This window comes from Nyctibius grandis, chromosome 25, assembly GCF_013368605.1.
Source record: "Nyctibius grandis isolate bNycGra1 chromosome 25, bNycGra1.pri, whole genome shotgun sequence".
In the NCBI taxonomy this organism is placed as follows: domain Eukaryota; kingdom Metazoa; phylum Chordata; class Aves; order Nyctibiiformes; family Nyctibiidae; genus Nyctibius; species Nyctibius grandis.
In genome coordinates, this window is record NC_090682.1 from 4,524,775 (window position 1) to 4,550,835 (window position 26,061).

Below are 26,061 nucleotides of genomic sequence, written 5' to 3' on the forward strand. Positions count from 1 at the left end.
GCGAAATCCTGTGCCAGCTTTAATTCCTTCTGTGCCTAATGCAATTTGTTACTCATTATTAATTCAATAGAAAATATCACTAAAACACCTGCTTCGATTTCTTCGCCCGTCGCTACTGTTCATTACGCACGGGCACGGCTCACCTACAGCTCCCAGGACGGTACCCTGCGCTCCCAGCCTGCGTGTGCCCATTGGAAAAGAACACGATCAGCTTTAGACTCAAACTGTCTCTACACATTACTCGTAGCCCTAGTTTCAATACCAGCCTCTCTGCCTTCCCAGCTTTATACACCCCTTGCGCTTCAGCTGGGTGGACATACCGCTGACAAAACCCAGCGTCTCTTTATGCTCTCCCTATAGATCTGTTTCTATAACATACAGGGACCAACAGATCCAACTCCTTCTACATATATCCACATACACCCACAACACGGCACAGGACACACCATCGTCTGTCCCACCTCACTTACACTCCCATTACTAGGAGCTCGGAAAGCACGAAACAGGGTGGAAGGCAAGTTCCTCCCTGCTTCGCCGCTCCTCAGCATCAACGCTGGCCACAGCCTGCTTCCAGCAACCACGTTCTGCATTGAGAAAAAGTCATTCCACCCAGGAAAGTTTTACCACATTCCCTATCTTGGAATGATGAAAAGAGGGTGACAGAATTTTATATAGATCGTAAATTGGAGTCGCTGCGGATTCGTTAGCAGAGACCAGGCAGGCAATGACTAGCAGAGACTGTGGCAGTCCGAGGACAAGAGCGAGACTGGCACCGCTTGGGAAACATGACAGACAATAAAGAATACGTTACTTTACACATCACATTGAAAAATACCATTTCTTTGGTATGGAAAAAAAATTACCTACCTGTTTCGTAGACTAGAGGAGCAATCAGGTCTGAAATTTTAGACCGATCTTGGTAGACCAGGGAGAAATCCTACGTCAATGGAGAGCGCATGCCGGTCCTGCTTTGCCAATTATTGCTGATGACTGAAACGATGGCTCGGTCCCCTTGCTCTCCCAATTCAAAAGTCCGTTTTCTCCAGCGCTGTTCCAGGGCTGGAGGAGTGTTGAGTTGCAATCGCAACTGTCGCCTCTATTGATAACCAGCAAGGCTAATCTGGAGATCAGATTCTGGCCTGGAGAGGGAGAGAAGCCTCTTTCTTTCCCAAACGCTCACCCCCTTCGGGTGGATTCAGATGGAAATGTCAGCGAGCCGGAGCTGGGCTCGCGGCTCTGCTGCTCAGCATCACTTTTTGCTTAAAGGGAGAAAAAAAAACAACCCTCAGAAGAATTGAACCCCTTCCTCCTTTGTGTAAGTGGAAAAAAAACCAAACCCTCTATATAATGTTACAGGATTAGCATTAAACAGTGCGAGGCTTAAAGCCCCGTTCAAAGGCAGTGCCCCAAAGTTTCAATGGGGTTATTTTTCCATCCAAGTCTTGCTGTACTTTCTGTAACACAACTCACTTGTGCTTTTACAGGTGGAAGAGGAAAATCTTACCCAGTGCAGCGTGCTCTCTCCAAATCCGCCAGAGAGGGTTTCGGTGCTGTTCCTGCTTCCCCCCTCTCTGGAAGGACTGGCTCGCCGGTGGGGAGTTTCACTGGGGCCTGCTGCGAGCGTTATTACTGCTTTCGCTCATACAACCTGCGATTTCCACGGGGATTTTCCCTGCCTCTGGCAGCTGGGCTGCAGGACAAACCCACAAGCGCCCGCAGCAGCCGGGGAAGTTCGCTGCTGGAGTCCTCTCTCGGCACTATCCCCCTTCTCTCGCAGGCACCCACAGCCCAGTCTTTAACTCCATCTCCCCTGCCCTCCACCCCTAATGACAGCGTGTCTGTGCAAGTCCAGAGGTTTTTCTAGATACACAGCTACCTTGAGGGCCAAAACCGTGGGCTGCGGGCGTAGCTGAGGTGAGGACATGCTGTCGGCAAGCGTGCAATGCAAAGCTTGTGGGACGGGGACATAACGAGTGAAGCGAGGATGCCCCGTCCCCTCTGTGCCCATGGCCTGTGGCCACCTGAGCTGAGCAACTACCAAGGATGCTTATTGTTCCTTGGTGCTTGGCGGCGGCTGCTGCTTGGCGAACGTTTCCACCCGTGCCCATGGGCTGGCTCCTGCACACCCTCGCTGACGGTGCTTGGGACCGCTGCGAGCCCCAGTCCTGTTCGTCCTGGGCAAGTCTACACTGATGAAGTTTGATTAGGTTTCACTGTCTCTTTGGGGAAGACTTTGTCTTCTAGGCTATTTTCTTTTGTCAGGGGATGCGCCTTGTCGCGTTCCCATTTCAAGGGAGCTGGCCCAGCCCAGGGAAGACGCGCTGGCGAGGGGTTTGCCCAGGAGCTGTGTCCCACCCGGAGGGGCATCTCCCTCCTCCTGCCTCTCCCCAGGGTCGTTCGGTGCAGGCCAGCATGGGCTAAGCCCATGACTACTGCTTTAGTGGGCCACACTGCCCTCCCCATCACAAGCCTTTCCTCAAGGGTGACACTTGTTTTAACAACAAAAAAACCTCGGCAGCTTTCTTTGCATGTTAAGCGTGTGGGTGGGACAGAGGGAAATGTTCTGCTTCAAGAACACAAAAGTGAAAAACTCGAGACACTTTTCTTGTGTAAAAACTTACTTAAGTTTATTGAATTGATCCAAACCAATTACCAATTCGGCCTGAATTCCGCCACCAAGTCTGAGAGCAAACCAAAGGCAAATTGGGGGAGCGGGAAGTACATTCCCTGTGAGAGAAACCAGAATAAAAAACAAGATGGACTTACAGTTCTTTCTTTAAAATTACATATGGATGCACCATTAATAGGGAGCAAGAACAGACCTTCATGTTTAAACTACATTTTAAGTTTCCAGTAACTGCAGAACAGCAATCACAGAGAGGCAAAGGCCCGAGATGGCTAAAGCTGCTCTAGCGTTGCTCTGGGGAAGGCATCTCACTACCGCCCACGAAGGCGCCACATTCAAATGAGGGAGGCACAGCTGCCAGGAATACATATTTTAGCCTCCGGGCTGCTTTCAGCACCTCGTTTGCATGCTCAAATCTGCACATGAACAGAACCTACAGAATCTCATTTACAAGCAAAACCGGCAACTGATGGAGGCAGAGCTGCCACGCTGCCACCTTCGGATAACAGACCCGAGTAGGCGGGGGCCAACCGAGAGCCTCTCCCCAGAAGCAACGAGCACCATTAGGCACAGTTCCTCCGAGCTGCTCCGAGCCATCGCGGGCCGCGCTGTCATCTGCCACCTGGATGTACGCGACCCCCAAGAAAGGGGGTTACAAATCCCACCGAGGGAGCAGAGGACAGCCACCATGCGTAATCATAACAACGCCAGTTCATAAATCCACCCAAAGCATCTGGTCAAAACATGGATATTCAATAGAAACGTATCCAAAAACACCACGGCGCAGCATCGAGTCTCAATACACGGAGCTGTGCGACACTTTGGTATATAGCTGTCACCTAATTCCTCCCGAACCAGGTGCTTTGCCCCCTGCGTAGACTGCCCGCGGCAGACTTTTATGCATGAAAACAGTTCTTGACAAAAGTAGCCCTCGGATAGAAGGACACAAAAGCGGGAGAAGCTTTCAAATCTATTTTGTTTTCTCGAAGGAACGCAACGGGACCAGGGACCTTTTGCTAAAGCGGGTGTATGCCAGCACCACCGGGACACAGCCCCTCATGACATCGCATTGATTTACATCAAACCGCCCGCCCTCGCAGGACCCTCACGGATTCTCAGCACCCACTGTTGGCCCCAAACCCCCCATCTCACTCAGAGCCCTCCCCTCTCTCCCCAAGACATGGTCCCCCATTAAGCAGTAACACAGCACACATACAAGACCCTTTCCCAACAGGTATCAGAAAAGGAAAGAGAGACAACTTGGGATATTGTGCCACATCGGTTGCACACTGTTTGGCCTTACTTTTCAAAGTCCATCGTCTGGACGTATAAACTGTCCCCGGGTTTTGGACGTGCCTCTTTCTCCTTGGGAAGCCGACCAGGATTTTTAGTTTCCACCCCAGGAGGGCTCTGCTGGCTGCACAGAAGGTGAGTGGCTTGAGAACGTCGTCCAGAAACAAACTTCCCCCGATGAAGTGGCAAGGCGGTGATACTCGTGTCGTGACTTCTGCTGACCCGAACAGACCAGGGGAGCCGGCCTGGCTGTTAGCACCAAACCCCCGGCAGCTACGCGGCACCTGCCTACCTCGTATGCCAGGAGGGGTTCTCTTTTTCCATCTTCCAGTTCCCACCAGGTCTGCCATAAATAAAAACATGACAGTTCTGAGCCGGCGTGGTGACAGCCCTGCTCCCTCCGCGGACAGGCTAACCTTTTGTGGGCGAACAAACTTAAAAGCACAACCTTGGGTCGTCTTTAACATCCCCTTCAATTCTTTAATGCTCTTTGTTTATTTCCTACTCAGAAACCAGGACATTTCATTGTGCTGAGGAAGTTGGTCAATAGTTACAGCGTCTCATCGATACCAGTTACAATGCCATAAATATACCCACACAGGCAATTACGGCTCTATAGGTCAGAGATACTTTTGCATCCCCGTCGGTCGCTGACCTCTGACACTGCAGCGACCAAGGGAGAACCTACCTAAACTGGAGGGCAAGGGGAGAAATAGGCTTCTAATATTAAACAACCATATCTTCATAAAACTTTGTTTTATAACAAAATATCTTATTAAACACAACTTTTCCTATGCATATGTATGTATATATCATACAGAAGTGTTGGCTTAAGAGTTCCGCTATAAGGCAGCGAATGCCTTTCACTGCCCAAATGGAAAATACATCTTCAGTAAAGCTCTAGCTTATAAAAGCATCACCTTATGCTACACTGCCGCCATCTCCCCGCCTGCTCTTTTGTTTTACGGGTACCGTGGCTCTGCAGCTACGTGCCGCAGCCTCTACACCACCTACGGCGAGACTTGCTCCGTTTCCTATTGCTCATCTCAACGGGGCCAGGAGATTACATTTTTGGCAGGGGGATGAGGCACAAATTATTAACTTATCTTAAATCCTCCCATTTCTAATTTTTACTCTGGATGCAGAACTACTCCCCTCCGAACAGTCCCTGCATCCTGAACCTGAAGACTATGAGATAATACTTCGTCCCCTCCCCATCCTACCCCACCCCACAATCTAGGTAAAATATGAAGAGAATTACACGACTCCAAGAATATAAAAGGAGCTTGGTGATGTGGACAAAAGCATCACAGGAAAGAAAGTGCACGTGGGGATAAGGGAGCATTTCAAAATTAAGGTCAGGAGTTCATGTGTAACTAGAGCCCTCACTGCTCAGCTTCAAAAACTTTTATGCAGCTGCTTATAACTAGGTAATTTGAAAAGTCTTCACCTTGTCAGGGGGACAGAGGAACAAGGGAGGACACAGGAAAGCGAAACAAGAGATATAAAGGAAGGAGGATTTCATCGCACCAGGAAGGGAATCTGCTCTGCAGAAGAAAATGGGGGCTAGTTTAAGCAGCAGCACGTGATGCCTACGAGGTGCATGGGGAGGGGGGAACCAATATAGATAGTGAAAACCTGCTTTACAATAAACATAAGTCTAGTTGCTTTGTTACTCATCTTCTAGAAACTGATCCGAGCCAACACATTCTCCTAGTCTGGACCCTAAGCAGGGACCCCACAGCCAGGGCCCCCCCGGGGAAAGTGCTAGGTTTCATTTCTGGTGCAACAGCAACAAACACAAACTTCAACTTTACTCTTACTCTCTCCCAGGAGAGTAATTTTAGCCATTCCACTTTCAGCACAAACTGGTACAAGGTTAAGTGCACACTGGAGGATCTCTTCAGCGTCGCGGGATGAATCACAGCCAATGGGGGAATCCGCTCTTCAACCCCTTTCTGACCCGTTACTCTAAAAGCCCTTCCAACATTCACTTTACAACACACACGGCAAGGGTCCCTGTGCCTGCAGGCTGCCAGTGCTACAGGTTGCAGACACTGTGTGAGATGGGTACAGAAATCCAAACTTTTCCCAAAAATCGGAATAGGACAGTGTAGATATAGAGCGTGTGTTTTGAAGACACTGTTTCTTTCTAATAAGGTCTCTTTCTTTCCCCCATTTGTGCACTCCTACAAACCAAACCAGTGCAGTTAAGTGGATGCACTAAGTACCTGAGCTCTGAATCAAGCCGAATACTGTTTTAGATCTTTTCAGTGAACTCGAGCGCAACAGAAGGTTGAGACAGCACCCAGCTGCAAAAAAATACTTCAGCAAGCTCGAGCCACAGTCAGACAAGCTAGGCTGAAGGGCGCTCTGGTAGAGCCAAAACCCCAAAAATTTAGAAAAAGAAAAAAAACGGGTCAAATTCTGCACCGAGCTATCTTCTCCCTTCTGGACCCTAGCATTCTTTAGCTTGAACAACTAACCATTCCTGCCGAATCACGAGTATACCGGAGCATCAAAGAAAACATCAAGGTATTGCACACACTGAAACACACGCACTGAAGTCAATTGTCACCTCAAGGTCACCTGCAGTGGGTGGCGGGCATGGTTCTCAGATCAGGGCACTTCCTCCGGGCTAAGAAATTACCTGCTACAGAAACGCAACCAAACCTCAACCAACCGACCGAAATAAAAACCTTGCAAAAACTCCTTAATGCATGTGTGTGGGGGCGTACGTGTGCACGTGCGTGCACTCACAAAGTCAAAAGAGGCTATTTCATTCTGGGCTCTACATAAATTTTATCTCCATCCCGAATGCCGTAAGAATGCAGTGCTCGCGAGCTGTATTTCATCTCCTCGGGACCAAAAGGAGCTTCCTGGTCCAAGTAGAAGAGCAGCATGTTGCTTGTTGACAACTGAACCACAGTTTTTAAGTGCTTCTTCAATTCTGCCACAGTCTGATCGAGACGGATTGACATCTCTTCCACCTTGTCCTGGAAGTGAACCTCCACCTTCACGCTGCTCTGTGGCCGAAGATCCACGACTGCCAAGGGCTCCAGCTTCCCGTACTTCGTGACCAGCTCGTGATACCTGAAAAATTAAACAAGTGCAGAGATCGGGTACAGCTGCTTGCATGGCCAACGCACGTTTCACAAGTCAGCTTCTGTTTCACATCATGATACTACCCCACTGTTGCTGTAATCATGCAAGGACACTACTAGGTAGCAAAGTACAGACAAACATCTGCATGGAGAGTGCAGCGATCGGATGGCAAGAGGGAATGCGCGGATTCCGAGGCGCAATTCCTCTAAAGCCCAGAACTCTTTGACGAGAGCCAAAACCAGAACCCAGACAACGATGAGCTGTCTCAAACTCCACGTCAGTGCCTAGCTGGCACACGGCTCTTCCGAAACACCTCACAGTTTAACCGGCACTTCGCTCAAGGTGGGAAGAATGGATGAGGCGCTCACGAGTAAAGAATATCGCCCAGCTAACATTCAAAGCCTGTAAGTGTGTGCCTCTCTCCATACAAGTCTCCCGCCCAGCAGCAACTAAAGGAAAACCCCAGCTTTCTGATCCATTGGCCACCAAATCTCTCACACTTTGGGAAGGTGAATGTTCCTCACATGAGACAACATTCACCTTGATTCCAGCCTGATGGCTTGAACAGACATCCATTAAGAATAAATCTGGATGGTATGAGCCCTGTTTTCTCCCCTGTTAGCATGACACTGCACAGAGCACACAGTGTTTCTCGGGTGAGATGCTGAAAAGGAGAAAACACCACACAGAAAAGCTCATCCACTTCAGTCACCTTGTCTCACAATCCCCAAGCCGCACCGCGGCACTGACATGAACCTGAGTGAGCGTCCGACTATGGAGAAAGTGTCTAGCTGAGGAAGGTGAAGTCATCACCAGCCTGAGACGTTTGAGTTGCCTGGTCTCAATAAGCTTCCCGAACACAACTGAGCAGCGAAGCTCTCTACCGGGCTCCTACAATTTCAGAAACCCCAGCCACAGCTGCAGCGGGATTTGGAAGAAAGAGAGGACACCACACTCAAAAGACTCTATGCCTCCTGCTCCAGTGAAAACATTTCACTAAAGAGTGCCAGAACCAAGCTCGTGCTCACACAAAGGATATGGCCCCCAGTCTAGATTGCTAGTATCTGTGCCTTCATGGCCTGACCGATTTTTCAGACATTCCTGCTGTTTTCCAAGAGGCCATCTAGGTCCCTAATGTTACACTCCACTGAGCACGGGATCACCAAGATCACCAAATCAAGGTGAGCTGTCACATGGTTTGGAAGTTGACAACAAACAGAGAACTTCTTGCCAACTGGTCCTTCACGCCTACTCTAAAACAACATGGGAATTTCACTAGCAGAGCCACACACTCCGTCACTTTCTCCTCGGAGACAAGTTCTCTGACTGTCCTTCCCAAGGTCCGTCCCGGGGAGCCATCCGCTGCAATGGAAAGCCCGTCTCACCGTCCCGCCACCTTCAGCGGGTACCGCTGCGATCGGGCAAGGCTGCACCTTCCCTGCCTGGCTGGGGAAGAGGCAGAATGGCAACACAAAACACACTGATTGAAACGACAAAGACTGAGAGCTGCCGAGGAAAGGTAACGTTTCAGAGGCCCTCCGCTATGCACCGTACAGAAAGCTCTTTTTGTTCCCAATCCGAGTCTGAGCTGAATGCGATCGGTGCTGTGCCACGGCCCCTGTCGAAAGATGATGGGACCTGGCAGGCCGGGTGACCCCAGGGAGTCCTGCTGAAGGCAGGAATGTTCCTGGAGAACAGCAGACCCTCTGTCTGCTGGGAAATGAGGTAAGGGCCACAACGCACTAGGATTTCCCCAGTCTCACGGGCAAAACGAGCGTTCACCAGGGCAGAGCGTTCAAAGGCAGGCCGGTGCCCTGCTCTCACAGTCACCTGGGCGATAGGATCAGGCCTGATTATTTGGAAAATCCATAATTGCTGAGAGGAGACAACGCGCTCCCCGTATTTTACCCACCGGACTACAGCTCGCGGTAAGAGCAAGCGCTAACCAACGTGTCGCCGACGGGGAGGATGTCTTTGTGGCACAGTTTCCACTGCGGACCAGCAAAAATTTCTCACGTGCCGACCAGAAGTACTGCCATGATTCATATGCTAAGGGAAACTGCAGTGAACGGGGCTGATGGTGGGAAGAGTATAAAGAGGGGGACAAATTTCAAGCAAGCCGAGAGACAGAAGTACCATGAGCGGGCTAACAGGACCCAAACGCATGCTGCAAGTATGCAGAGGGTCAGGCAATGCTGCCTTAAATTGTCTCGTGTCGAGGAAAGGCAGAATAAACTTCACAGCCTGCTCCTTGTATGCAAGCTGCAGCCTGCAAAGCAAGCGAAGAGTCTGAATGACTGGCTTCCCTCAAATCAATAAGGACGAAGGCACACCGCTTATATGGTTCTTTCGTACCCCGATAATAGGCACCCTGGAGACTGTTGTAATCACCCTGGCAGACGCTGGCTGCTAGAGCAGAGAATGCTGAAGAACTCAGCCTGGCTAAAAGTGTCTCTGACACTCTGCAGATAAACAGCAGACCAGACAAGCAGAGGACTCATTATAAACCCACAGACACAAAGTCGTCGCTCAGGAAGACAGTCAATATTGGATTGTACACTCCGCGCTCCCTTCTAACCCATGACATCCAGAGAGAGAAATTATCCTTTCCATTTCCCTCCCTTTCCGATCCCTTCGACCTGCAGCCCGTGATGACACGCAAGGGGAGCAGGGGGGTTTGCTGTGAGAGGCCGTGCTGTTTGCTTATCGCACGCTACACCTCGACAGTTCTGAGGGGGGTTGCTTACACTCCTAAGCTTTCCGTGCCCAAGTGTGTCTTCTCCCTCCGCTTGAGGCAGCACTGCAATGCAGATGTCGTACCCCCAACAACAACATGCGGGTGTCCTGATTAGATTCTAATTACAAACCACCTTTGGAGAGAGCACGCCAGAACTGGGAGCAAAGAAGAGGAAGCTTTAGCAACAAACACACACAAAATCCCTCTGCAGAGAATGCCAGGTTTCCCGGCCTACAAGGGCTGCTGCGTCCAGGTCCCGGAGCTGAAACCCAGCCCTCGGCACTAGGGACACTCTCAGCCACCCGCAGCCTCGATAGAAAATAGTCTGTAGCCGCACACAACTCCTCCAGAACAGAACAACCCTCTTTAGTAGCTGCACAAGTCTCTTGGAAACGCTGCACAGGTGAAGGGATTCAGACAAAGAGCCCATTGACCACGAAAGGGCAGTAACAGTGTTTAAAGGTTAAGAAATCCGAGGGGGAGGTAATTCTCCTGTATCCTACCAAAATAGCATAAAGCTAGCACGTTGTTGAGATCAGCCCAGCTTTTTTGGATGGCTGAGACATTAGTAATTTCTTACATGAGCCCCCACCTGGAAACCAACCCCAGCTGTGTGGTGCTGTGTTAACTATGTGGGTGCACACAGCCCGTCCCCAAAGTCCACGGCCTAACAGTTGCATCGTACGTGTCTAAAGCTATACCCCACTGTGTCCTTCTCAACAACGTAAGGGCCCTGGACATGTAAAGCACCTGTCACCACAATACCCAGAGACGCAAGTCCAGCAGGAAAAGATTTGGAGCCTGACAGCTATTTCTTTACCTTCCCTCTCTCGTGCACAAACCCTTCCTCCTGAGCTCAGGGCAGCACGGCCGTTCCACCAGGATCAAAGGGCTACACATACCTTAGCTCCCCTCCCAGACTGCAACCAAATACATCACTTTCTGTGCAAGGCCCTGCCTTGCCTTCTCCCGGCTGCTTTTCCAAGTCAGCCCAAGTCCTGTTCGCCAAAGGGCAGGACTCTGCTGCAGCTGTTGGGCTCAGCTCCCCTGCTGTTCTCCCCTTCCAGAGCCACGAACACAGAAACAGTTTTCTTCGAAATAAAATGTTATGGATAATAATCCATTTTGGGAGCAGCACTGTGAGCTCATAAGTCCCCGTCTCCCCTTCCCCTTCTCCCCTGCATTCTCCATCTCTGTTGCTATCCTTTCCAATACTTCTTTCAATTTTTCCGCTTCAGGGGCTTCTAAAATGAAAAGCCAGGACTTGTCCGCAGAAAAAGGCACAAGAGGGATCACCAGCTGTCTTGTCTCCCTGACTCCATTAGTAGCCTTTGCCTCCGAACTGACCCCAGTACGCCTTTAACAAATACTACAATCACTGGACCTGTTAGTATTCATACAAAACGCCATGCCCTCATTCCCCATTCCAGCCTTCCCGTGCCCTTACTGTATTGGCAGGTCACATACACAGTGTTTTTGAAAAACGAGAGACATTTTACCTAAGAGTAAAGCTGGGGGAAACACTGACCAGCCGACGTAAACACCGACTAGATCCTGTTTGCACCTTGGGCATCCGTACCGCGCCATATCTTTGACCTTCTCTACTTCAGTTTGTCCCTACTTCTGTCTGTCCCCTGGGATATACACACACACACACACACACACACTCCTGCCCTGCCCCCTTTTTGGTAAAGAAAGGGCTATGAAGCTTTGTTGTTTGAAAAGCGCCTGAGGGTTCTAGGGCACGAGGCACATAAATGCAGTGGCTTGATGCTCCATGATCCTTCCTCAGCCCATTAAGAAGCAGTAAGTAGATGCAGACACAGAGGAGATACCGACTGAACAGCACCTGTCAAAGTTCATTAGTTTACCAAGATTAACGGATCATTGGGCATACTTTTTTGGCAAAGAAAAACCATCAGACTTGCGATTTGCGGGCCTGAAAGCAAGGGGACAGCTTCCCGTCGCCAGTCACATTCCACACACCAGATGGTCAAGAGAATTAGATGCCCCAGCCTGGCACCAGAGAGCACGATCTGTACTGCTTTTGGGGACTCCCAAACACAGGTGGATTACGAAGCTAGCCATCAGGGATGCCAGGAAGCAATGAAGATCACGAACCGAACAGTCATGTTGTTCAATGGCACTTGACGCGGACACTTCAGGACCGAATTTGACTCAGAAGTGATTCTACAAGTCATCAGACAACCCTCTAGTATAACGACATTAACTAAAACAGATTGCAGAAGGCAAGACAGGAGGAAGGCGAGGGATGGTTTTTCATGGAACAGCTAGCCCACATTTCCCATGTAACATCATTTGTTCAGCTGCCTTTCCTTTTGCCTCGCCACCCTTCTGCCCCTGCTCTCCATTCCACGACAAAGAATTCATACCTGAATGGGACTTCCTCCTCCGGGAACTCCATATAATATCGGATGAAGAATCGCTCCGAATCCTCTCGCTCTCCATCGGCAACGATGCTCCCGTTGAGCTTGACGATAGATGGCAACCTGCATGCAACCAAGAAATACAGTCAGCAAGAAGAGAAATCCAGACAGGGTGACCAACAAGACAGTCACCATCAAAAGCTACGTGCCACAACATTATCATCACGAGAATCCTGCCAGGTAGCTTGCGCCTCGGTCCCGTCCAGAGAGAGGGCAAGTTCCATGCAGTTTCTCCAAGCACATTCAAAACTAAGCATTTGCATTTCGCCACACATGTGCATCATGTGCACAGGCACGAATGAGACTCAAAAAATTCTCTGAGAGGTAGAGAAGTTGGACTAAACATTTCCACTACTCCCACTTTCCAACACAACAGAAAAAAGCTCAAATCTTTCTGAGCAGTGAATTAATACAAAACCTCCTCTCCTAACAGCCTCTTCCTCCAATTACCCGCTCCCAGCCATTCATTGCCATGTAACTCTTCTGCTGAGCAGAATAAACAAGCAACAGACCTGGCTATTAGCAGCTTCCTGCGCTCCTCAGTGGTGTAGGACTGCAGCAGAGGGATTCCTAGCAATTTCACTTCCTCGAGTTTGGGAAAAGAATTTAACTTGTCAATGTCTTCCCAGCAATGCAGACCTGCTCGGAAGAAAAGACTTGCTTAAACAAACACAGATAATACACCATGTATCCAAGATAATCAGACACAGCCAAAGAACATATGTGACAGGCGAGCGTCAGCTGATGTTTCTTTGAGAAGTTGGCTTTTTGCTCATGATGCACTGCAAAAAAAATCTCTTTCATTTGTTTACAAGACAGAGTAGTTTAAATTCTCTCATACTGTTTTGTAAGTCTAGAAGGATGATCTCCATAGCTCCTGAGGAAGCTTAGTTTTTTATGGACCATTCAGTCTTTGGCCTCACTGCCGAGTACTGACTAGTACCAGTTATCATGGCTGCATCTATAAAGGGATAAGTAGTATTACAGTCATCAGGACTTCTGTCATTCTAGACGTCACTAAATAGCCACCAAATGGCTTTACCTCACACACAGGACCACCTTGGGTCCCGTTTCTGCTTATGACCCAACAGTAAAACAGTCCCTAAAGCCATCCAGCCACTTAATGAAAAAGGCTTTAACTTAATTTCAGCCCCCTCAAGACCTGACACTTGGGATAACAAGGCAAGCAGAGAGGGTAAAATAAAAAAGCTGAGGATCGAGCAGCAGTAGAGCCCTGAGTATGTGGCGGGATCAACACTACTTGCGTTCGCTTCCCTTCGCTGCGACTGCAGAAATGTTTACCACGATGCTTTTCCGATGACTGTTCCAGAAGCGTACACTGGCAACGCGGGTTAGAAAACTCGTTTCTCCAAACAACATTCAACCCACACAGCACAGAAAATGTGAAAAAACAAAAGTTATCAGTTCAAACAAAATCAGGCGTCTCATTCGAGCTAAGCCTGTCAGGAAATGCCAAGTTCAAGCCCAAAGTGTGTGTCACAACCACAGCTCAGAAGGAGGAGCTCTTTTCAGAGCAGAAACCAAACTCCTCTAAGTATCACGGCACCATGTGCGAGGCAGCAGAGAGTGTCCTTTCCCTTCAGCACTCAAAACACCTCTGCCAAGGTCACCTATGCCTAAAGCCATCCTCTGGGTATCAGTATCAGCTACATTTACAGACAAATTGAGTAGAGTTTGTGACAGAACAACTCTTCCACCTGATCTCTAAGGCGCAACGTCACCAAAGAGCACCGGGTACCTCTCTGGATCACGTTGCTCTGAAAGCACCAAAAAGCTCTCGTAGCTGGGAGAAAGCTAGTGCAGAGAGACAACCACCTCCGACGGAGAAACTGCCGTCAGCCGCGGCATCCGCCTCAGCAGGAAAATCCGTTCGTCCCTTCGTGACCCCGTTGCACTATAACTTCACTAAAAACCACTATCTTTAGCTCATCCCTGATCTCCACTACTCTAAAAGAGACTGCAAAAAGAGGCACCAGTTTGGAGTCCTCACGTGACACAATTTTGGAGAGCTGCAGCTTTCCAGGAAAAAAAAAAAAAGTTTACCATGCTCCCCTCAGGATTTCTGTTTGACTTTCAGCTCCCAAAACATCAAAATGCAATACCGAATCCAGATTTCTTCAATACCTGACATCAAAACGGCAACACTATTTACCACAGGAGCACTTGTTCCTCAGTGAGACAGTGCTTTCAAATCCAGCTTAACAGGCTTTTCTTCCTCTAGTTAGCTTTAAGCTTTTATTATAGGGATGCCTTGATCCTTACACTGCAGAGCACATTAATAAAGCACCTTCTACCTTGGCTAATACTTAAGTATCACTTGCACAGCATATAAAGCTGTAAAGACCAAATGATGATGCATTAAGTACTCCTGCAGAAGAACTTCTGGCATACATGTCATCTCACAAACATGTCACAGCCCTCACGAGCTGCCCTGCAACTCCCTCTCTCTGAGAGCAGGGTGTCCCACACGATATGCCAAATGTTTGTTCTCTTTCTGAAGCGTTGGCTGAAAACTCTCTGCGTCTGAAGTGTAAAGGCAGCCTCGAGCATAACTTGTGGTGAGCTTCTAATAATGGAGCACAGATGACAGACAGCTTTTGCCGGTGAATGCTCAGCCCTCACATGCCACATACCTACACATACGCTCATTTTACCCAAGATTAAACAGGGAATAAAAGGCAAATGGGATTCTTTCATCCCCTCCACTGCCAGGCATTTATTTATCCTTCTCCAGCCAGGAGCACCTGAGGCAGGGAGAGGAAACAGAGAGAAACTACTAACGCAAAAAACCTTTGCCAGCTCATTTTGAATAACTGCCAGTCCACGCTACTCTGACTCATCTTTTAGATAATGACTAACTACCAAAAGCAGCAGGTAGAGCCCACAGAGATGGGCAAGCTGATTTCTTGCTCATTTTCCTCTCCTAACGCTACGTTCTTCAGGTCAGTGCACTTCAGTATATCTGCTTGCGTGGCCCTGCATTAGCGCCGTTACGAAACTGGACTTCAACATCATAGGTCTGTCGGGACTATATTTATCAACAGTTTTTCAATTCTGCTGAGAAATCAGGATAGACTGAGACAAAGGTCACTGGGCATTTTCATCTCTGCTACAGCAACAGAACCATCCCAAAGGTTTAGGCTCTTGTTCAGCTCCTCTGCCTTCACCTGCCCTCTCTCATACTTTGCCGGAAGCATGTTGACTGCAGGTGACTTACTGCTAACCCAGGCCTAAGAAGCAACCACCCCAAGGCCAAAGTTTCAAAGAGCACAAAGCAAGTGTGTTTTTTCACCTACTCAAGAGGAGAGGCTCTGATCAACCGCTGTCACTTACGCTGAGAACAAAAAGCATAGTGCTTCCAGGCTCTCACCTGACTTGTGCAAATTGATGGATCGCAGGTTGGGGAACAGCCTCGCTAGGGAATCTTCCGACTCTTCAATGGTCGTGAGGTTGTTGTTAGCCAGAATAAGTGTGTCCAGTGATGGAAACATAATTCCCAGTTTTCGAATTTCAGTCCAGTCTTGAAGATTATTGTCAGTTATGTGAAGTAATTTGAGAGACTGACAGCAAACCGGAGAACAAGACACCGTTTCATAGTCGTTAAGGCACAGGAAGAGCTCCTCCAAGCTGCACAGGGGAAGAAAGATCATATCATCATCTCAACATACCTTCAGAAATGGCTACCATCTTGGGTACAGGGACATGCATATAAGATTTTAACACAATTTTCTGTAATGGCTCTTATGTCATTTGAAACCTTGGCGTAGAGAAGACCTTTGAGTACTCCAGTTGGAGTGTTTCGACTACCTCTCTGCTCCCATCTGTAAACTTCCTCCACAGAAGAAAAATACCTCTGAATGTTCCCCTACTCTCCCTGTATTAGTTGTGTAACAGATTGCTCGGGGTGGTGTTCCACATTTGTGCCCAACAAGCCACCAACCCAGCTCCCACGGTGATTGGTACCTGCTCTCAATGCTCACCACTTAATTTAAAAAGGTGCTTTTACACAACACAGATGACCCTTTTTCCCCCGCATCGCTGGTTCAGCCAAAGATTCCCATTAAAGAAAGAACAGGCCCCACTAAGTTTTCAGACGACTAAACTATCTCCCCTAACCCCAGGGAAGTGCAGATTGGCCACAAAAGACGTACCACTGTCATCATCTCTGCTTACAAAGCTGTATGAAGAGGAATCTCTTATCAAAACGAAGCCACTGAGGACATTCAGGGAAGCAGAATGTCACTGCCAAGGTGGACCGTGGCCAAGCCACAGAAATCAACACTTTTGCACAGAAAAGCATGATGAAATAAATATTCCTTGACAAGTGGCCAGACCCTCAGACTTACATCCCATTCAAAAGCTATTAGCACAGGTATGCGCTGCACCATTCATTCTGCAGTGACTCAGAGGAAAGCGTGTCACCTCCTATGTTGTCGGGGTGATGATCCATCTCTGGTGTTTAGATTTGGACAAGAACCCTCGGGCTTTGCAGCGCCACACAAGTTCAGCTTTTAAGACAACATAAAGCATTCACTTGGCCAGTTCCCAAGCTCCCAGAGAAAAAAAATTCCCTTTTTCTCTACCGATCATATTTGCATCCTCACACCCCTCTCATCCCTCACCGCATAATTTGATAAGACAGCCTTGACCTGCGTGCAGCCAGCACCCCCTTCTGCGCCCAGCTCCCCATGCTTACTCTGGTAATTCCTGCAGGATTGTGTGGACTGTTTCCCAGGAAGCTTTGCTGTTGTTGAGCACGAGTTTGCGAACACCAGCGAAAGACCCAGCACACCTTCTCTCTAAAACGGACAAGCTGAGAGGGTTGGAACTCAAGTTTAGAAACTCCAAGTGGGGAACGTTGGACACAATTTTACTGACCTAAGTGGGGAGGGAAACAAAAAGAGAAAGAAAGAACTGTGTATCAGGCAGTAATCGGACCTCATGCAATAATATCCCATCTCCTAAAAGGGGGCCCTTCCAAATCACCACAAGCCAAAGGAATGATATGGGGAAAAAAACAAGGCTTCTGGATAACTACCCGTAATTCATACTCCAGCTATTCACTGATCTAGACTGATCGGTTAGTTGCTCATTCACCTCAACAGTTCATTTAATTACACTCGCCGAGCAGCTTGATAAGAGAAGCCAGTCTCTCGGGAGAGGTCATAAAATCCACCTCAACACCAAGCTTAAGCAGCAGCACGTTACAGAAGCCAGCATGCCTTACCCCTCTTCTAGCAGGGAGGCAATGGGCACATCTCTTGAGTTTATGGCCAACACTCTGATCATTTGCTCAGCTTTCCACTGCTCCCCACTAGCCACAGACCTCATCATTTTGCCCAACATAAAAGACAGATAGAAGCTCACTGTACACATTCCATTAGTCTGAAAACAGCAGCTTTCTTACAATAAATCCTAATGTTCAGGTAACTCTGCTTGGGGGTCCTTTCTCTTTTTGTGCGTACAGATGTGCACCTGAGGGCAAAGTAGCAGAGAGGTACGGAAGAAAGATCAAGAGAAAGCAAAGCCAGAGACGACGACTGTACAGCTCTGGACTGCGGGATACATAACAGATCATGTGATCAGTGTAGGTGCTGACCTAAATACTGCCAATACACAGAAAGATATGGGAACATAGTTAGTTAGATGATCAATTTGTAGTCACCTAATAATGATTAAGTGAACGGAACAGCCAGGCAGCATCAATTCCTAAAGAACATATCATACCAGTCTCATTTTCCTCTTCGACTGGGTAACTGATTCAGCGGGAAGGAATATAAGGGAACGACAGCTTTCGATGCCACCCACACACCAGTCACATAGGCAAACTGGGGAGTCACAGTGCCTGGGATATCACTAAGTTAAGCGTTCAATACCAAGCCAGCAGACATATCAAGGGGGTGTTCTAGCAGAATACTACACGTTACGTTTTCAATGACCAGAATAACTGAACTCTATGCTTTTTCTTCACCTGTGGGTGATAGTAAGGTGGGAAAGGCTGCCATCACATCGCAGTACAAGGCTAGAGGCCAAAGAGAAGCCATCTGAAACCTGTAAGATGGAAGTTCAGTTCAAGGATAGTCAAAGCGCTAACATCCAGGGAAAAAGATATTCATCCAGAAAATAATTATGTGTCAGAGAACACCTGGCTAGAGAGCTCCACTCCACACAGCAATTGGGATGGGAGGAGGTGGGGCAGCCCGTGACATACACAGGTCAATAACAGGGCCCAGTTGCTAGCCAAGGGCAATTGTCTTATGCGGAGGTTGAGGTCAAGTGTTGCATACGTGATGCTGGAGGTAATTAGCCTGCCTCACTTTGCACCTCATCTTAGGTGATGCCATGTTTTGAGCACTATGCTTTAGGAATGAAGTTGACAAACTGGAATGACATCAGAGCAACAATAACAACACAAGATTTACAAAAAATGGCTGAGGATGAACGATTGGAAGAACTGGATTTTTTCCGTATTATCCTAAAATGGGAAAAAGAGCCTTGAAAACTCTTCCTCGTGGGTACAAAAGGCTGTCGTGTAAGGAACAGCAATGAATGCTCCTCCATGCCTGCTGACAACAGGGCAGGGAGCAACTGGCTTAAATCGCAGCATGGGAGACTTAAGTTACATAGTTTAGACTATAAGGTTATTAGTTAAGCATGGGAACAGGCCGCCCAGGGATCTGGAATCCCCATCACTGGCAGTTTTTAAGAGGTGGGTAGATATTTATCTGTTGCAAATGGGCTATGAAAACTTAATCCCGTCTCAGGGGAAGGGGCCAAAGTACTCAGAAAGCCTTTCTTTTCCTGCTTTACTGCAGCTCATGCAGAAGCTGGCAAATTGTGCCACCCAGGGTAGCCTCAACAGACTGAACAAATAGCAGGGTGTGAAGCGCACGGCTTGCGAGTGACAAGTGTCTGTGCAGCTCTCGCAGCTGCTTACCAGACGTGAGGCCGGCCCCAGGGACAGTAAGAGGCAGAAGAGGGAGCGGAGAGGTGGCACCTCATTACTGTAGGAGGGGGCCTTTTGGGGTGAGAATAAAACAACGTCAGGAGACACCATCCCAGTTTTTAGCAGATATGCCCTCAGTGCAAAACCATCTTCCCTGGCTCTAATCTCAACAGACAAGCCTAAGATCTCTCCCACCCGCTGAGCTAATACCTTTTAGGGAAACCTATCCTGCTTCTGCCTTTGCAACCCTTGTGCCAGAGCTGGGCTGCTTCTGCAAACACTGCGTTCAGTATCTCTTTAAAGACACAGGAGCTTGATGCAACAGAAACACATGATAATTTTACGGTTGCACATCCTGTTCTTTTCCACATATTTCCAACAATAAACACTAACATAAAAGCAGAGCATAAGTCAGGGAGGGACTGTTAACAACACTTGAACAGATTGTGATTGTTTTACTTGTAGTACATTGCATTTATCCAGCATATTTCATCCGAGCACTTCGGAGGATTTTACAACAGCATCTAGCATTTCTTCATGAGGCCTCAGAAACATCCTTGAAGGTCAATGTTATTAAACTTGTTTTGCAGATAGGGAAACAAAAGTGGAGGGACAATAAATACCTTGCCCAGCATCACAAAATTGGTGGTAAAGCTGGGAATCAACTCCCATTACTCAGACCTCCTCAGTTAAAAACTGCACCGCTCATTAACCTCTTGACATCAGAAATGCCAGTTCTGGTGCTTTGCGTGATAAAAAATACATGTATTTGTCACCCACAGGCCAAGATCGTAAGTCACGGGGTAAATGAAGTGCCCAAATGGATTAAATTCATGACATTTATTGCTCTGTTGTTGTCAAAGTAAATAAACATCAGCTTCAAAGATGAGAAAGAGGCCACAAAAAATTGAAATCTCTCTCATTTAGATGAACAAAGTACTCTTACAACCTGCAATGCATTTGCAGTCATAGTAATAGCCATCAAAGTTATTCACAAAGATGCACGTGTAACCACTTTACCTCATGCCAGTCTTCCAGTTTATTGTCAGAAAGGTCTAGCTCAGACACATGAGCACAGAAGGCGGCGATTTCATTCTCATCCCCTGCACAAGTTATGCCGCAGCTGTTCAGTACTAGCACGCTCGGGAGGTTGAGGCGATCTGAAACAGGGAGAAAGAAAAGATGCCCTCTGGTCAGCATTGCATTGCTTAGATCCAGAAGGTAACAACAAGCACAAACAAACACAACGTTCAGCAAAAGATAAGATCTACCAGTAATTCCACAATATACACATATTTAAGGATCTCAGAGTAAATATGGGTTTTATGACAAGTGACCGACGTCCATCAAGACGACTTCTTGTGTCTAACCATGAAGTACCACTCAGTATCAGTGCTCTTCGGTTACCACGTGCGTTTCTGCCCACATCGCAGCAAGGATGGGCCAGTCCTTTATAGTTTACAGCATGTCTCATATCAGTTCTTGCCAGAACTTATGATCTTCCCCAGGCATCTGCTGCTGCAGATAGGATACAGCACTGGGTGGACCGTTAGTTGCACGAGGCAGACTCCCTTATCCTCTTGTACTTAACACACTTGGGGTTAGGAACAGCAAGGATGTATTTAAACATTTATTTTCTCAGCTTTCCTTTTTCAAAAGTGACTTTTCCTTTTTCATGAGTGACTTTTGAGTGACATGCGGTACATCTTATCCTCAACTGAACTCAGGCCCTTTATTCTCCTCTGTCAAACTGAGTTACTGCAAACTTCACCCAGCTCACTTCCATGGCTATTTTCCCCTTTGGGGCTGGTTATGATATGAATTGACCTGACGGAAATTTAAACTACATTTACAGATCTAGATTGGCAAGAGGTTACACAAAGAAGGGGCAGTTCTGGTGGGATGAATGTGAATCTCAGACTCATCCGTACAAACCAAGAACCAAATGCTAACATCAGAGCATGAGGGAAGACTCAAGGGTGTCACATGGATCCAGTTCACAGAGCAGGAAATAGCAACACAGATTCCGCAGTCTAGGAGGCTCAAGGACATACAGGAGCAGCACAGTGCTTCAGACACACATCTGCCTGAAACACCCTCAAGGCAGTAAGGTCAGAAGCAACTGAGAGAGGGGCTTTCTCCACTAGGTCAGCATGAGCATGGTCAAAGAGCATTTGATGCCTTGAGAAGAGACCCAAAGTAATCCACAAATCCGTTTGAGTCACTTGTCACAAAAGAAACCTAGCTGCAGATACAACGACTCATTGCTTGGCTTGAAATAGGGCCCACTCCTGTGTACGCTGGACTCCTGTACCTGCAGGCATCAATGCAAGTCGATGGCACTGCATGACACCGCTAGCATGTGGACCAACCTCGAATTTAGATCAAGCGTTATGTATTTGTTAAGCCATCTCTGCCAAAACACCTGCTGTTGCAGCCAATAATAAAATATTTAGTATTACTAGTCTGAGGAAAGTAAGTTCCAGGGACTGCCATCTGCTCAAACCCCTGCACTGCACAGGGCCTTTTTTCCATCTTTCATTGACAGGATTCTGATTCTGTTACGCTGTAGGTAAACTTACTTTTTACAGCAACCAGTTCAGTCACTAGATCAACTTTCTGTCTTTGTTAGATTCCAGGCTCTCAGCTCTTCAGTAAGAAATACATTATAATACATCATGATGTTTCTTTTTCTGGTCAATTCAGGGCGATTCCTCTTTCAATGTAAGCAAGAACAACAAAGAAACTGATCCCACACAGAACCCCACAGATGCTCAGAAAGACCAGAACCCTACCTTTCATAGGTGAACCCTGCGGAGTTGCTGGGACATGCACCCCCATACCAGGTCCACGACGATACGGGAAGTTCTCGGGGCTGTATTTCTCACAAAGAACTTGCATGAAACTCCTTCCGCTGGGCTGGTCCATGCTCCCTTCTTGGACTTCTAGTGAACACATAAAAAAACAGAGCACATAAACAGCCAGCAACTAATAATCGCCTCCAGTAGTGGTCCTTGGCAACACAGGACAGAAAGTGGCCAGCTGTGTCATGGGTTTTACTTCTGAACTACAGATTAGTACATAAACCTGCACCTCCAGGACTCTTGGCGGAAATCTATACTTTTGAGTTCATGGTGGGGCCACACGTATGTTGAAAGCAATGTTGCTAACCAACATCAAATTAAAGTTTCTGCCTGCTGCCATAAGCTTTCCTTTAGATTTCTAACAGGTAAGGATAGATATAAGATCCTGAACAAAAAAGATTTACCTAAGGTTCAGGTTCCCTTTGCTGAGCATCACCTGTTTAACAAGCTCTACTTTATTTCTTCATGAACAGCCTCCCTAAAACACTTCTATCACAAAGGACTTCAGTATAGTAAGATGCAAGTGGACTGAAGCCTGTTATAATTTGTATATTATATATAAAGTTTACACATCACAAATAGGGACTTAAAGGATTGCTCTTACTTTAAAAAAGAACCCACACCTTTTTCGGCCCTCAACAACTTGGTTGATTCATATCGCAAACCTAATTTCATGTCACTAGTCTGTCTAGAATTGAAAAAGAAATCCTCAAATCGAAGTTTGTGTTAGGAACACGGCATTTAATTTTATGCTAAAACATTCCGCATGCTACAGGAACAATTTGCATTGACAGCCAAGGCTTTAGGCTGAGAGGCCTCATTCCAGAGTTGTTTTGGAGCTCAGTACTGTAGGACAGACAGATACTCCTTTATAAACGCATGTTCAGGCCTCCTGGTCTGGAAATTCTGGAACTCCTCCATGCATAAAGCTTTCTGTCCTTCACGTTGCTTTTCTATCAGCTCCATTCCTCTTTATCTGCTGAGCAAACATCAACTGGGAATTCCACATGAGAAAGTCACCTTAACATCACGCTAGGGGCAAAAAAAATTGTGTTTTCAGCTATGGTATAAGAGCAACCCAGAACTGAGACAAAACCCTCCTGACAGTCCCATTCATCAACTTTGAATCACAAGCATTTTCTTTCTCAAGCTTTCCTTTTGCAAGCCAATGCCGTTGCCAGATGGCAACAATGTCGGGGTGGGCAGTCACCTTTTCCACTTCCCTTCTCATCAGATTTCACGGTCACTATAATCATCTGTTGTGCACGTGGCTTCTCTGAATCACTACAATTGCTCAAGAGCAAGGATTAACAGACTACACAAAGGAAGTATGATACACTTCAAGGGAATGCTGTCTGTACACGGGCAGGACAGGGTGATCTGCAAGGTGCGCATTTCTGAGTGTTTTCCTACTGACAGCACAAGGAACAACTCATATCCTAAAATAACTCTGGGTTTTCTAAATGACAGCATAGATTGCAAAAGATGTGCTCAGCCTTTTAAAGATGTCAACAAATAGTCTTTGTTGTCTATATTTAAAGGCTCTGCTGGAAGGCTGTGGCCCCAGTGACATACAACATGGCAAGTGCCTGCAAAGAAGAGCATGACCCTGACTTGAGATCCAAGGGAAACCCAGCAGGCTGCTGCAGCTGGCAAGTGAAGTGAAAGGAGAACACTAGAAATGACATGAAAAATATTTCTATCCCAGTGCTATAAGCCCATAAGGAGAATAAGAGACCCTTCAGAAGAATTACATCATTAATGACATACTAATGAATTCCAGTGCCACTTCGGAGCAGATCCTAACCAGTCACACACATAACACATTTTGACATATGTGTATACGTGAAAAACAAAGTGTAAGGAACACACGCAACAGAAGAAACATTTGTCTAAAAGAAGTGGGTATGTCCTTCTCCTAGGACATGATTCAGGGAAATTACTTTTGAAGTCGTCTTGAGAGACAGACGAATGAATCCTATCAGGGTGGACAGACTGACCCTCTAAGCTACCAGGGCAACCCACCCAAGCATGCAAAACGCCATCAGGGACTTCATCAAAGCAAGCATAGCTATTTGATCCCCTGCCACAGAACCACGCTTCTGGAAGCGGCCAACGCTAGTGACAGAGACTGTGGCGAGGAGAAGGGAAGCCACACGAGAGACGCCGGGGATGTCACTTAAGGTGCTTCTGCCCGGGACACCGACCTTGTGCTGCTGAACCAGCAATCCCTCAGGGGCTGCTGCAAGGCGGCGAGGACCCCGTCTGTCGGTCCCTGCCTGTGCTGCTGGGCCCCACGGCGGGGTAGGACAGGCGGGGGTCCCCGGCCCCGAACCCCCCGAGCGCTGCAGCCTCCGCCGGCCCGGCCGCCTCGAACGCAAACGTTAACCCGTCCTGGGCTGCCCTCATACGGGCCGGCCCCCGGGGTGACAGCGACCTCCCCCGCTCCGGCACCACGCCGCGACCGCCGACCCCGCCGCGCAGGAGGCCGGGGACAGCCGTGGGGACAGCCGCGGCCCTGCCCGCCCCCCGCGCCCCCGGCCCCGCTCACCCAGGCCCGGCGGCCGCGTCCCGCATTGACCCGGAAGCAGCTCCGCGGCAGCCAAACATCACGTGATCGGCCGCGGTCACGTGATGGGGCCCGGCCGGCGGCGGCATCCCGGTTGCCATGGAGACGCCGCCGCCCCCGGCGGCCTGGTCTTCCCGCGGCCCGGCATGCACCGCGCCCCCCCCGGAGGCAGCGTCATCTGATGTCACATGACGTCATCAACGATGTCAGACAGGGAGAGAGATGACGCTAAGATGCCCCCAGCCGTGGGGTCAAGCTCTGGGGCCTCCCATGGGGCAGGGGTCGCTCCCAGGCTGGCCCAGCGCCCCAGACACCCTCCGCGGCCCCGCGGGAGGGGCAGGACGGGAAGCCCTGGCCACGCAACAGCACATAGAAATTGCAAATCGGTACATGTTGCATGTTCTTGACATGTAACATCAGTGGTGCGCGCCCTGCATCGACCTGTCCGGCAGCTGCGCCCCTTTGCTGGCAGTGCCCAGCCGTTCTTTACCAGTTTGCCTGTTTCTCTCCTGTTTACTCACTCAGTGGTGGCACCAGCTTCTCTGTGGTGGCTGGTCATGACCTCAGAAGGAAGGATGATAAAGGCCGTGGCAGACAAATCTGCCTAGTAACAAGTCTGCCTGCATCCCCATCCCCGTCCTTGCTGGGATTACATGATAAGAATCTGAAACTGCCTGAAACGCGGCCTCTCGCTCCCGCTGCAGGCAGGGCAGTTTGGAGGAGAGCTGCACTGGTCGTGGCCAAATAGCCCCAGCATATCGACACGCTCTCCCCAGCCTGTAACATCATCGGGACAACTTTATCCTGTTACATACACACCCCGATTTATGCAAACTCCACCGAGGCAGCAGAATACAATGGCAGCTTTGTGGGTGCCACCGAGGTGGAGGACAAGAAAACGAAGAACATGTCCAGCATCAGCCCCGGGGGGTGGGAGATCGGCTTAACTCCTGCTCTGCCATGTATTTCCCATCTCACTTTTGACTGATGGCATAGGCTTGAACACACAGATTTACAGTCAGGAGACTAAAGTGGGAGACAGAAAACTCAAGCTAGGTCAAGGAGACAATTCTTCTGGGACCCCCAGAGCTACAGCAGTTCAACTAAGTATCTCTCAGCAGAAAATATCCATCCCAAGAAGCAAAGCGAGCCTCGGGCAGACCATTGGCAGAGTTAGAGCCATCAGCACATTACCTAAGCCCCAACTGCAAAGTTAAAAGCTGCACTAGTCTTAATCAGAAGTACCCCAACCTATTACCACTCCTAAAATTCAGCTACTCTGTCTCCCATGTCTGCTTCTGCTTGGTGCTGTGGTTAAACAAAAAAGCTTTTTAAATAAAGCATCGGGTATGTATCTTCTAGACACTGGTGAAAAAAGACTGACTGACCTCCCAGCCTTGCCTGATGCAGTATTATGAAAGATTCACATTACAGCTGTACATCCTGGGGCAGA

At 48.3% G+C, this 26,061-nt stretch overlaps 1 protein-coding gene across 3 annotated transcripts; it reads right to left on the minus strand.

The window, feature by feature from the left end:
• Positions 1–2,660: 2,660 nt before the first annotated feature.
• Positions 2,661–24,626, minus strand: TBCEL (tubulin folding cofactor E like). 3 transcript variants are annotated; one of them, XR_011049751.1, is made up of 9 exons: positions 24,591–24,626; positions 21,971–22,120; positions 20,196–20,335; positions 16,926–17,107; positions 15,600–15,856; positions 12,721–12,847; positions 12,155–12,271; positions 3,930–7,012; positions 2,661–2,727 (listed from the first exon to the last, which is right to left on the minus strand). XR_011049751.1 is itself a non-coding variant. In XM_068418347.1 (8 exons), exons 2-8 carry the CDS (start codon positions 22,101–22,103, stop codon positions 6,694–6,696), a joined length of 1,275 nt encoding a protein of 424 aa, XP_068274448.1. In that variant the 5' UTR covers positions 22,104–22,120; positions 24,591–24,626; the 3' UTR covers positions 3,793–6,693. The 3 variants fall into 3 exon arrangements, 2 of the variants coding, with proteins under 2 accessions (XP_068274448.1, XP_068274449.1); XM_068418347.1 differs by lacking the exon at positions 2,661–2,727 and having other exon boundaries at positions 3,793–7,012; XM_068418348.1 differs by lacking the exons at positions 2,661–2,727; positions 24,591–24,626 and adding an exon at positions 24,247–24,314 and having other exon boundaries at positions 3,793–7,012.
• Positions 24,627–26,061: the final 1,435 nt, after the last annotated feature.

Bases quoted from the DNA above. Each gene is read 5' to 3' on its own strand.
- TBCEL (XM_068418347.1), bottom strand. From the start codon at position 22,103: ATGGACCAGCCCAGCGGAAGGAGTTTCATGCAAGTTCTTTGTGAGAAA. The intron at 20,336-21,970 runs GTAGGGTTCTGG...TCCCTGTTTCAG, and splicing joins GCAGGGTTCACCTATGAAAG to ATCGCCTCAACCTCCCGAGC. The intron at 12,272-12,720 runs GTCTGTTGCTTG...GGTTGCATGCAG, and splicing joins AGGAAGCTGCTAATAGCCAG to GTTGCCATCTATCGTCAAGC.